We start from the raw sequence: 13,104 nt of genomic DNA, 5'->3' as shown, positions 1-13,104 counted from the left end.
TAGACATCAGGTCATCTCTGAGTCCATTTCAGAACCGAGGGTACGAATATACAGAGGCCGGGTCGACTGGAACCAGAACCATTTTTCTGGTAAATCTGCAGGAGGCCAAACTTTTAGATGGAAAATCAAATGATGGAGGAAACAAGAACATTTTGTTTGTTTCCAACAGGAAGTTAACAACTCACACCTTACTAAAAACTCATGTTAATAACAAAGCCAAGGCCTACTGTTGCTAAATTAAGCATAAAAACAAGCAAACAGAGAACCTTTGGGTTTTCCTGAAGAAACAGGAGATTTCCAACCAACTGTGAGCTCAACAAATCCAGCTGCTCATCGCAGGTCATTTAAACTGAATAATGGCTCATTTGAAATATATTCAAATTTTTCAGAGGGTTTTTTGGGTCAATATCTTTAAGACATAATTATCAAACTAGCAAGAGAAGAGATTGAGGCTTGAAATATTCCCCTGTATGTGGGATAGATTTGTATAATATCTCAGTTTAAGTTACATGATTTAGATTTTTATAGCTGAACCTGTAGTTAATCTACGTGTGGTTGTTTTTGTGTGGCCTCTGGAGTTCATTTCCCGGGTGTTTTTCTAGTAAAAATCAGGCAGGAAGTCTGACATTTGGGAATTACTGCTGTTATTCTCTGAAAGCCAAAATGGCGTCACGGCCCAGGCAGCACATGTGGGCGGGAAAATGTCGCTGCGCCTCTACTCGGCTCTTTTCGGCCATCGTCGGAAAACATGCGGAGCAGCAGTAGCAGCGAGCGACGTGGAGCGCGCAGCCGCCGGAGGAGCACCGCGACCTGGGAAAGATTTCACCCAGTCTGCGGTCAGGGTGTCGGCGAGGGGAGCGGGCTGGAGGGTCGGGAACAGAAGAATGAGAGAGGCTTCTACGCAGAGGGGCCGAAAACATGAACGGGGCCGTTTACATTTCGTTTTTCCAGGGCCAGCTGGAGTCCGTCCTGGAGCAGGTCGTTCAGCTCGCCGTCCAGGAAATCAGCAAGTCGGTGGGCTCCAGCCTGAACGCCCTGCTGCTGGAGACGGCCGCGAAGGAGCAGGAAAACCGCCGGCTCCGCCTGCAGCTCCAGACCCGCGAAGGCCGAGGCTCGACCTCCCCGGAGGACGGAGGCTCCGCGGCGGGCGGTAGGAGCAGTAAGGCGGGCGACGAGCGGGGGGACGGAGGCAGGACAAAGCCCGAGCCACGCGGCGCCGGAGCGCGGGGGGGAGAACCCGCAGCGCCCGTGACGGCTGTGGACACCCGCCGCCTGGAGCAGAGAGGACGGGTCGTAGGTGAGCCGCTGGAACCAACATACACACACACACACACACACATACACACACGTAAACAAACGGCCGTGGGGGGATCCCTCCGAGCCGGAGAGGCGTTGCGTAAGCGGGGTGAGATTTGTAAACAGGCTGCAGACTCACGGAGGCCTGCGGGGGGCGGGACCTGCATCCCCGGCCTCTCCTGACTCCCGGATCGGGACGAAGCAGCGCGGAGGGCGGGCAGCGGAGAGCGCCCACCCGCCGTGCCGCTGCACGCAAAGCTGCTTACAGGGAGGATGTGGCCTAGTTTCCAGAAGCTGTGGATTCCCGGGGACGGAACCGGGCGGGTTAAAAATAAACCTCTGACCCCCCACACCCACCCAGCCGCCTGGAGGTCATAAACATGAGCCACAGTCCGGTTTGACAGGTCTCCCTTCAAGGGTGGAGTGTGTGGGGGGAGGGGGTCACCAGGACAAAGAGGCAACACATTGCGGTTAGGAGGAGGAGGGGAGAGGGGGGTTAATGGATGGGGGAGGGGGCTGTCCTGCTGTTGGAGCTCCTGGTCCGGCATGGAGGGCCAGAGGTCAGAGCTGGAGGTCACTGCAGCCGGCTGCTACCTGGAGCAGAGGCACAGTGGACAGAGCAGCGGGATGGGCCTCTAGAGGAGGGACCAGCTGCAGGTAAAACAGGAAGGAGCTGCTGTAAACAAACATGGCAGAACCAATCAGATCTTTGGAAAACATAAACAACCGTTTGATGGTTTGATTGAATTATTTTCTTAAAACAACAAAAAAGTTTCTTTCATATCCACTCTGATGCTATAAATGTCATCCAGTAACAGAACCCAGAACCGACCTTTTAACAGAAGTCTGAACGACCCAATTCCAACTTTTTCACCCCAAGTAAATCCGACCTGTTCCATTTCCAGATGCATCTGGATGCTTATGTCGCATTTTATCCAACATGCGCCATAATTCTGCAGCAGAAGAAGCCAGACGGTAAATCTGGATGTAAAAAAAGGCTGAAAATGTCTGCTGACAATCTGGTGACCGGGATGTCGCTGTCAACCACTTTAAAATCCATCAGGAGACGCCGGCGGCCATCTTTACTGCTGTAAACGGAGCGCTGCGCAGGAACGGGTGGGTTTAATGAATGAACACGTCAAAAAAAGGTTTCAGCTTGGAATCGTAAGCGGAGCATCATTTTACGATGTTGCTGTTTGAACGTGGCGTAGTGACAGAAGATGAGGAGTCTGTTTGAAGTCTTCTTCTTGTGTCTAATTTAACATGGCGTTCCTCAGGGTCGTGTTCTCGGTCCACTCTTTATTTAAAAACGATGCTCTACTTAAATCTGGTTTTGTTTTATTCTGACTGCTGATTCCTTCAAATCAAGACGATCTCTTCATTAACCTGAACAGAACCAGAAATGATCTGTGGGGAGGATTGGAGCTCTAGTGCCTCCTGCTGGTCGTGTTTGCAGCTATTTTCCCTCTGGAATAATTCAGAGTGGAACCTGTCTGTAAACAGAAAATCCAGAGTCAGCAGCTTCCCACTCCTCCCAGTGTTTCCAGAAGGAGACAAACTGGGAAAAGGAAGCCTCTGCTGGACTGGATGAGAGAGAAACCAGACCTTCAGGAAACTGGGAGAACTGGGAGGAACGAGGCTGGGATTAGGATTTTAATCTGAGGAGATGCTCCTTCATAAAGGAGGAAGATATGCAGAGCGTGACATCAGGGCTTTACGATGGATGAAGAACCGTCTGTGCAGTTCTGTTGGGTCCAGAATCCGATCCGAGGTTCTGATCCGGAAAACTGTCCATTAACGGGTTTGATTCCAGCTTCCTACTGCCACTGGGCACTGAACCCAATCTGCGTATCGGTGTATGAATGTGTGTGTGTGTGTGTGTGTGTGTGTGACTCCAGTGCTAAATAACTTCAGTCCATTTCCTATTTAATCAGCTTCATGAAGAACCTTAAAGCTTCAGACTTTCAAATTAAAAGAAGCTTCAACCTGTCTCAGTGTCTCTCTCTCACACACACACACACACACCAAAACAAAACTAAATTCACACCGTGGTCCTAAATCTGACCCCTGACCCAAAAGCAGCGTTTCCCCTTATGGGGCCCAGACTTCGGTGCCCACAAGGTATTAGAGACAAACACACACACACAGTCCGGCCCCTCCATGGGGAATCGGGCCGGCATCATGGCCGCCGCTGCCGGATTGGAGGACGGGCGGCCTCATCGGCCAATCGGGTGCGGCTGTAGGTGTGGGGGGGCGGGGCTTAACGCCAACAAACAGGGTGATGTAATGAGGTCACTGCAGTGACACACTCTGGTCAGATGACATGGTGACCTAAAATCTGTTTGTTGTCATGGAGACGGAGGGCGAAGAGGAGGAGGGGGGTCAGATTAGAAGGCTGGTTCTGGTTCTGGTTCTGAAGGTGGCCAGACTGGAACCTTTAATGTTGCTGGGAAGAAATCAGAAATAACCTGTTTAAATCTACAAAACTGAACAGGAACAGAACTGGAACCAGAACCCTCTCTGCTGGAGCCGGGTCAGCGGGTCTGAAGAACGGATCAGAACCTGAACGCATTGCAGAACCTTCAGTGAATTCACCCATCATAGTTCCCACAGAGAACTGGAAATGTTTACGATTCAGTTCAAAAGACTCATCTGTGAACAGATTCTCGACTCGACTGTTTGGATCGTTTCTCTTTCCCCCGCCATGATTATTTCTCTTCCTTCAGCTGGCTCTGCTTCAGGATGAGCAGCAGCGCCCTCTGCTGGATGGAGGCCAAACTAACAGAAAATCTAAATGGACTTTAATCAAAGGGAACAGATTAAATCTAATAAACTGTTTTTGACCATTAATTTGTTAGCGTCGCTGCTAGGATCACTGTGCTTCAGAACCCAGGGATTGGTCTGAGTCCAGAGGGGCGGGGCTTGTTGCTGGGCTCTGTTGTTCTGAGGTTCTGACCCGTCTGGTCTCTGTCTTGCAGACCAGCTGAAGTCCGTCATGGAGCAGGTCCTGGCCTTCGCGCTGCGTGAGCTCACCAAGATCGTGGAGGCGTCGTTCGACGACCTGCTGCTGGAGATCACCAAGATGGAGGCGGAGCAGCAGCAGCTGGAGGACCAACTGGGGCGGAGCTCTGAGAGAGGGGGCGGGGACAAGCCCAGAGGGGGCAGGAGGCGGGGCTCCATCAACGACTCGGTGTCGCCCAGCGGGTCCGAAGACACTCGGGAGGAACCGGCTGAGGAGTCCAAGGAGACGGTGCGGGCAGATGGTGAGTGATCCGCTGATAGGGATGGTTCTGATAGGGTCTGATTGGGTCTGTAAACCCTAACATGAACCCCCCCTTTGCCCCGACAGACCCGGAGCCCCCCGCGGTTCCTCCTCCCGCCCAGGACTGGGTTCCCATCCTGGACAAGGTGTTCGGTCAGAAGTGGTGCAGCGCCGTCTGGCCCATCAAAGCTCAAGGTGGAGACAGTTGCCGTGGAGACGGGCCGGGGCCCAGCGAGGGCGGGGGTCACCACGACGACCTCGTCTCCTCCACCTCGGTGATCCTGCAGCCCTCGCCCTCGTCCCCCCAGCAGGACCCCCGCTGGACGCCCCTGGAAGACATGGAGGTGTTTTCTCCCGACGACGACGAAGCAGCCGACGGCCAGAGCAACGCCGCTGCCGCCGCACCCACCCCAGGGCCCACATCCACCCCGGGGCCCCCGCTGAGCCCGTCAGGTGAACACTGGACAAACTGGTTACATTTATTTCATTCATTAAGTGAAAAACATTTCTTAGTCTTAGCATTGCTTATTTATTGAAGTTTTCTGTAAAACATTTTGATTTTTTTTAAGACTTTATAGTTGTTAAAATATTAACCTTCTAATATTACAATAACACATAATTATCAAGTGATATTTCCATCCATCCATCCTTCCTCCCTTCCTTCCTTCCTTCCTTCCTTCCTTCCTCTTATCCTGGTCGGGTCGTGGGGTCAGCAGCTTCAGTATGGAGGCCCAGTCTTCCCTCTCCAGTCTCTTCTTCCAGCTCCTCCAGGAATCTCAAGGCGTTCCCAGGAATCCCAAGGCGTTCCCAGGCCAGCAGAGAGACATCGTCCCTCCAGAGTGTCCTGGGTTTCCCCTCCTCCTGGTGGGACATGAACTCCTCACCAGGGAGGCGTCCAGGAGGCATCCTGACCAGATGCTCCTCAACTGGCCCCTCTCGATGTGAAGGAGCAGCAGCTCTACTCTGAGTCCCTCCTGGATGACTGAACTTCTCTCTCTAAGGGAGAGCCCAGCCACCCTACAGAGAAAACCCATTTCGACCGCTTGTATCCGTGATCTTGTTCTTTCGGTCATGACCCAAAGCTCATGACCATAGATGAGGGTGGGAACGTAGATCGACCGGTAAATCGAGAGTTTCGTTTTTTGGCTCAGCTCTCTCTTCACCACGACGGACCGGTACAGCGCCCGCAGATCACGACCTGATGAAGCCAAAAGGACCACATCATCCGCAAAAAGCAGAGATTTGATGCTAAGGCCACCAAAACGGATCCCCTCAACACCCTGGCTGGTCCAGAGATTCTGTCCATAAAAGTCATGAACAGAATCGGTGACAAAGGGCAGCCCTGGCGGAGTCCAACTCTCACCGGAAACGAGCCCGACTTACTGCCGGCAATCCAGACCAGACTCTGACACCGGTCCTACAGGGACCTGACAGCCCGTATCAAGGAGCCCGGTACCCCATACTCCTGGAGAACCCCCCACAGGGCTCCCCGAGGGACACGGTCGAACGCCTTCTCCAAGTCCACAAAACACATGTAGACTGGTTGGGCGAACTCCCAGAACCCTCCAGGACCTGCTGAGGGTGTAGAGCTGATCCAGTGTTCCACGACCAGGACGAAAACCACACTGCTCTTCCTGAATCCGAGGTTCGACAATCCGACGGACCCTCCTCTCCAGAACCCTCGAATGGACCTTGCCAGGGAGGCTTAAGAGTGTGACACCCCTGTAATTGGAGCACACCCTCCGGTCCCCCTTTTTGAACAGGGGGACCACCACCCCGGTCTGCCAATCCAGGAGAACTGCCCCCGATGTCCATGTGATATTGCAGAGTCGTGTTAGACAACACAACCCTACAACATCCAGAGCCTTGAGGAACTCCGGGCAGATCTCATCCCCCCCCGGGGCCCTGCCACCGAGGAGCTTTTTGACCCCCTCGGCGACCTCGACCCCAGAGATTGGACAGCCCAACCCAGAGTCCCCAGGCTCAGCTTCCACAATAGAAGGCATGTTGGTGGGATTGAGGAGGTCTTTGAAGTATTCTGCCCACCGGCCCACAACATCCTGAGTTGAGGTCAGCAGCACACCGTCCCCACTGTAGACAGTGTTGGTGCTGCACTGCTTCCCCCTCCTGAGACGCCGGATGGTGGACCAGAATCGCCTCGAAGCCGTACAGAAGTCTTTCTCCATGGCCTCTCCAAACTCCTCCCACACCCGAGTTTTTGCCTCAGCAACCACCAGAACCCCCTGCCACTTCGCCCGCCGGTACCCATCAGCTGCTTCCGGAGTCCCACAGGCCAAAAAGGCCCGATAGGACTCCTTCTTCAGCCTGACGGCTTCCCTCACCGAAGGTGTCCACCAACGGGTTCGAGGGTTGCCGCCGCGACAGGCACCGACAACCTTGCGGTCACAGCTCAGATGAGCCGCCTCAACAATGGAGGCAGGAACACGGTCCACTCAGACTCCATGTCCCCACCTCACCTGGGACGTGTTCAAAGTTCTGCTGGAGATGGGAGTTAAAGCTCCGTCTCACAGGGGATTCCGCCAGATGTTCCCAGATTCCTGTCAACTTTAAACATTTTTAACTCTAAAACACGACGAGTCGCTGGACGGACTGCTGAGCGCCCAGCCGCCGGGTTTCCTGATCCTCCCAGATTTACACATTTTAAAGTTATTGTTCAAATTTTAATGCCATATTTAAAAGAATAAAAGCCATAAGTCATAAGTTTTAAAATTATAATTTTGAAAATAAGTCATAATGTTGTTTTGTGTTTCTAAGTCATAATTGTGAGATTAAAGATTAGTTTTATTTTAATTGTAAATACAACGGTGCAACTCATATTTATAACTTTTTTTTTAAATTTCATTTCTTTCAAACCTGGAGAGTAATATTTTACACTCATTAATTTATCCAATATCTAGTGACTTAGAAAATTAAACACAAAAACCTTCAAAGTCTGAATATTCTGCGAATTTCTATTTGTATGTAGTAAATAAAAATGTCAAAAATTAAACTGATAAAAATAACAAAAATATGTAAAAATACATAGTTTATAAATTTAAAATGCTATAAATAATGATTTAAAGCAATTTTATGCAAAAACAAATTTCAGTCGAATAAGAAAAGATAATTTTTTAAAAATACATTCGTAGAAAATATAAATAATAGCTTTTGGTTCAAACTGTTTTTTATTTTTTGAATAATTTTTTAATAAATGACCATAAAAACTTCTTTAATAAAACTGTAAACAAATTAAGTAAAATACTAAAAAAAATGTCAGGAAATTATATTGTTTTAAATAAAAACCAATTTATTAATTGAAATGTTGTAACTCATGTTTGGCGTCTGTCGCCCTCTGGTGGCCGATGGCTCTTCAACGATGTAATCTGTGACCTCTGACCCCTCAGGCCGGCGTTCCTCTGCCTCCATGCTTCATCGCCTCCTCACGCTGCCGTCTCAGCTGCTGGACGAAGACGACGAAGACGCCGCCGCCAAGGAGACGCTCATCGCCCTGGCAACCAACGGCAGCAGCGACCAGCGGGACGACGCGGAGCCGACGGTCCGGGGCGAAGAGGACGAGGAGGAGGAAGAGGAAGAGGAGGAGGGGGACAAAGGGAGGAAGGTGAGGAACAGGAGAAGCAGCTGGTTCTGGTTCTGGTTCTGGTCGGGTGACGCTCTCTCTCTCTCTCTCTCTCGTTTGGCAGAAGAAGCGGCGGCGCGTTTGGTCGGAGTGCGAGGAGTGCGGCCGGCGGTTCAGCCGCATGTCGCTGCTGAAGGCGCACCGCCAGACGCACGCCGCCGGCGACTCGGCCGCCGCCGACACGTCGTCGTCGCCGCCGGCTGGCGCCGCCTCGCCGCTGCACTGCTCCGAATGCGGCAAGAGGTTCTCGTCCCACACCCGGCTGCACAGCCACGTCCGGACCCAGCATCCCAACCAGTCCTGAGGCTTTTACTTTGAAAGGCAGCAGGAAGTGGGATCAGCGAGGCCCATTTACCTCGGAACCAGAGCAGAGTTCTGGTCGTGGAAACCGTATCCGCCTGATTCTGCAGCCAGAAGAAAATTTTCATGAACCTTTTTAGGGTTTAAAGCAGAAGAATTTAACTAAGGGAACCAGAACCAGAACCAGAACCAGAGGTCCAGACCTGGGACGTCCGGTGCTGAGCTGCAGCTACCGTCAGGACAGCAGAACGGTTAGCCTGCGCCCAATTTGACCAGAATTTCTCTTTCTGACAAAGTAAGAAAATAGAACGAGGTTCTGAGAACTTCCCGACCAGAACCAGAACCACTTGGACTTTGGGTTTTACAGGAAACCAGAGAGGATCTCTGATGTGCAGGACTCAGAACTTTAATCCATTTAGAGACCATCTTGTTGAATCTGAACCAACTGGACCCGGAGAACCGAGGCCCTCTTCTTCTTCTTCTTCTTCTTCTCCTTCTCGGTGTGTAAATTAGTCCTCCAGGCTGACAGGAAGTGACCTCACGCCCTGAGGCTTCCCACCACCTGACGCTTTCTTTGGCTTCTCATGTTGGATCAGAACCGGGCTTTCTAAGTGCCACCGGACTCTTCCTGGTTACTCTCCTGGCCGGCGTCGTTCCCTGACCCCCGCTCTACTTTCTACTTCCTGTCGGCCATGTTGCTTCAGATGTTTACAGAGAGGAGCCGGTCGGTTGGCGGCGGCATCAGATCGTCACTGCCAGCAAGATTTAAAGTCAAAACGAGCCGTTTGCTTTTCCCTCCCTGCTGAGCGGAAAAACAAAACGTCAGAGTATTAAAATATATAAAATTATGACAGAAAACTAAACAGTAAATTAATTAAACGTTTAGCACTTAAATTAGATGGTTGGTCAGAAAAGCTCTTAGTGTTTTATAAGATATTACTAAAAAATTATGCTTAAAATTAAAATGTTCATATATAAAAAAATTTGTGCAAAAAAAACTATTCAACCATTTTAAGATGCAATAAAATATGAAAATGTAAATTTAATTTACATTTTTATATTTTCATAAAAAATGTTCAAATTTAATATTTTTAAAAATATTGATGCAAAAATAATTAATTTGATAAATTATGAAAATATTCATACAATTATAATGAATGAAACATTTTTAAAAAGATAAAAAGCAAATTTTAATTATTTAAAGAATGAAGATCAGAAAGAAAAATCCTGAAATTTACACTTTTATTTTGAAAGCGATTTGGAATAAAATGATTGATTTTAGTTCTTTTAAATATTGAAATGAGAGACGTTGAGCTTCATATTAATTTATTGCTTTTATTGGAGTTTTTGCCATGACACAAAAATCATGAATATTTTACATTTAACTATAATCTTTTAACAAATTCTGATTTTATTTGTGAAGGCAGAAAATGTCCTGATCGCGACTCTTTTATCCCTACGGTGATTTTCCTGCCTAAAATCACAGATTTTCAATTGTTTTTATCTCGCAGGATCAGCTGACAGATTGATCTCACGGTTCTCGGTTCTTCTCGTAAACAGACTCGTTTTTATCTTTTCGTTTCTCGCCTCGTGATGAACTCCTGGTTTCTAATCGAAGATGAAGGTCAGGATCTGCAGAGCGTTTTGGGTTTGGTTTCTGCCAACCCGCCGTGTAAAAAAAAAAACAGAAATTAAAAACCTTGTTGGGGTCGATTTTACAATTTATTTCCACGTTTTTGCTTCGCTGACATCCGAACTTCTGCGAACGCCGCGTGTTCGGTTGGACCGACTCGTTTGCACTCTCAGCCTCCACCGTGTTCACATACCTCATTTTTTACAAGTGTTTCTGTGTCCAAACAGACCCGATTACCTCAGATGTACAGCGCTGATATTTGGCTGCGTCGAAGTGGATTTTCTTAGAGTTTTTTAAAGCGAATCGTTTGTTGTTTCTGTTTGGGTGGGTGTCAGAAAATCACACGAGAACCTGAAGCTGTTTGGTAAGAAACAAACATTTAAATGTTAGAATCTGAGGGAAGACAAATATTTATTCATTTGCTCTTGGTAGAGATTTATTGACAGGATTCGTCCAAATAGATTTTTAAATCTGAAGGAAAATAAGTAGAAATGTATGGAAGCTTATAACTGCCAGTACTCGGATATAAATTCAGATATAAATCTTGTTTCTCCTTCTCAGTCCCAGCAGGTGTTTTACTGTTGCAACATTTACTTAGAGGAAAATAGTTAGATTTTTATCAGATAGAAACCTATAACGAGGTTTTTAAATCATGTTAAAGCAAAAGTTTTCTCCTTTCAATGTATTTTGTTAAAACAAACGTTTTATTTCAACTTTATCAAATCTTTAGTCTTAAGGGAAAAAAGCATTTAGATTCAAAAAAAACATTTTGATGCAAAAAAATTTTCTAAGGAAAGCAAAGTTCTTGTGATTAATTGTAATTTTTAATTTATAGGTTGATTTATTTTTTAAAATATTTTAAATCAAATTATTTTAGTTGCACTCACCTTCCATACTTTATTTTTGGTTTGTAAATAAACTTAAATATCACAAAGATTTTTCATATAATTTTGGGAATAAAAATGTTAAACACTTTAATTTGGGAAAAGAAGAAAATCATGTAAAATGCCCCCAAAAATATGAAATAAGTTGCTAATTTTCACCATGAACGATTTCCTGATGCGTTTCTTTTACCAAACAGCTTCAGTTCAGCGTTCTGATCCGGTTTCGGAGGAGAACTGGAACCAGCTGAGTGTTACCTGGAGGTTACCTGGTGTCCTCCAACAGCCGCTGTGATCATGTGACCTCTTGAACCAATCACTGCTCCTCCTGTCATGTTTACAAAGCCATGAGAGAGAAACGCACCCGTGTGGAAATTAAAACATCGTAGCGATCTCTTACCCAGATTGTTGTAAAATCAAAATATTCCCAATGTAAGCCAACATTTAGGAACATTTTAGCATAAAGTTTGATTGATCTGATGTAATACTTCAGAGATAAAGCAATAATTTAGGTATCTGAACCATTCAGTCAGTTTTAAAGTTTCCCCGGTTGAGCCGATTTCCGGCGGGTGCGCGTCTCTCCGTCCGACGTTTCTACAGGAGGCTGGGCGCCGTGACGTCGGGTTCATGTCGTCCTCTGAGACGCATCCAGACGCCGTGAACGTGTACATAACTCAGCTGTTTCTGTTTTATTTGAAGAGAAAACCATGTTACTGTTGACCCTCCGGCAGCGAGCGCCGAGGCGTCTCAAAAGGTCAGCTGAGCAGGAGCGGACAGACGGACGGACTCTCGATCCTCCTGATGTTCGATGCAGGTGTGAGGGTGAAAGGGACATTTTTAAATATCCTTAATTAGATTTTTTTTACAGAACTATCTGTTTTTATCAATGCAGCCAAACGTGACTGATGTTCATATTCTTATGGATTTCCTCGTTGTTTTTGTACTTCGGACATCTTGTTTCTACTTCCTGTATGATGTCGATGAACTGTTTGACAAAGAAAGTTCATCCCTGTGTTTGTTTGGATTTGATGCAATACTTTTATAAAATATAGCGTGTTTTTTGTAATTCTGATGAATCGATGTAAACGTTTCTTCAGTCTGAACATGAGTGATGAAGAGCATGAAGCCTTCAGCCTTCATCAGAAGAAATGCAGACCAATCATCAGTTTGTTTTAATTCATGCTCTGTCTGTTATTTAACTGGTGATGTGATGACGATGAAGGCCACGGTGGAGGTGTTTTGGTTTCGTTTCTAATATTTCTGACCTGTTTTAGTCGATGAGACCGGGTACTTTTAATGGAAAAACCTAAATAAATGTTCCCAACACATCACAGCCTGCTGGCTTTTAGTTCTGTCATCAGGGTTTACCTACTGAAATATCTTGAATATTTGAAATAGTTGGAAGAAATTTAAATTTAACTAAATATGGAGCGATCAATCAAAAGAAAATGGTCGGAAATGAAATTTCTTGAAAGTGTTCACCAAACTGACGGCAAAATCAAGACCAGAAAGTTCCAATACTTTGACTCCGACTCAGAATCAATGAGCGGACTCACTCCGCTTTAGTCCAAATCCTGCCCGTTTGTCTAGTCAAAGTCTGGTCTGCATAGTGAGGTGTGAATACTATCTGACCTCTGACCTCTGGTCCTCCAAACATCGATCTGGGTTCAGTTGAAGTGAACTCTGGTTCAGTTTGAATCCATATGTAGATGCCAGAAACCGGTTCAAAAGCAGGAAGTGAACTACAGCACAGGGCATTCTGGGTAAATCCAACCAAAGCTAACGAGCTAGCCTAGCGCTAGCAGCAGAAATGTCTCCTGGTCTTCAGCCAAAGACTAAAGAGAAATCCTCCAACACTAAAATCTGAAGTTGCTCTCAGTGTCTTCAGAGGTTTTTGTGTGGTTTCCTTCAGTGGTTGTTGGTGCAGCGCCCCCACAGGCCAGGAGGGGAACAGGTTGGTTTGACTCAGAACCACAGCAGCTGGAGGTGGAGCAGATGATGGAGTTCTGGTTCCAGTAGAACCGGGTCGACCGGACCAGTAGGAGGGAAACAGTCATAAAGAGCAGTGTGAGTTTGTGGCCTGCTGTCCAGCAAT

General features: G+C 47.3%; 1 protein-coding gene across 1 annotated transcript; it reads left to right on the top strand.

Annotated features, from left to right (window-relative positions):
• si:dkeyp-113d7.10 (regulator of G-protein signaling 3) lies at positions 1 to 12,337 on the top strand. The gene is made up of 5 exons (XM_044099685.1): positions 1 to 1,297; positions 4,275 to 4,559; positions 4,646 to 5,011; positions 7,963 to 8,177; positions 8,260 to 12,337. Exons 1-5 carry the CDS (start codon positions 919 to 921, stop codon positions 8,497 to 8,499), a joined length of 1,485 nt encoding a protein of 494 aa, XP_043955620.1. The 5' UTR covers positions 1 to 918; the 3' UTR covers positions 8,500 to 12,337.
• The last annotated feature ends 767 nt before the right edge of the window (positions 12,338 to 13,104 follow it).

Source organism: Gambusia affinis, linkage group LG19 (assembly GCF_019740435.1).
Source record: "Gambusia affinis linkage group LG19, SWU_Gaff_1.0, whole genome shotgun sequence".
Taxonomy (NCBI): Eukaryota; Metazoa; Chordata; class Actinopteri; order Cyprinodontiformes; family Poeciliidae; genus Gambusia; species Gambusia affinis.
This window is presented reverse-complemented; position numbering and strand designations above follow the sequence as displayed.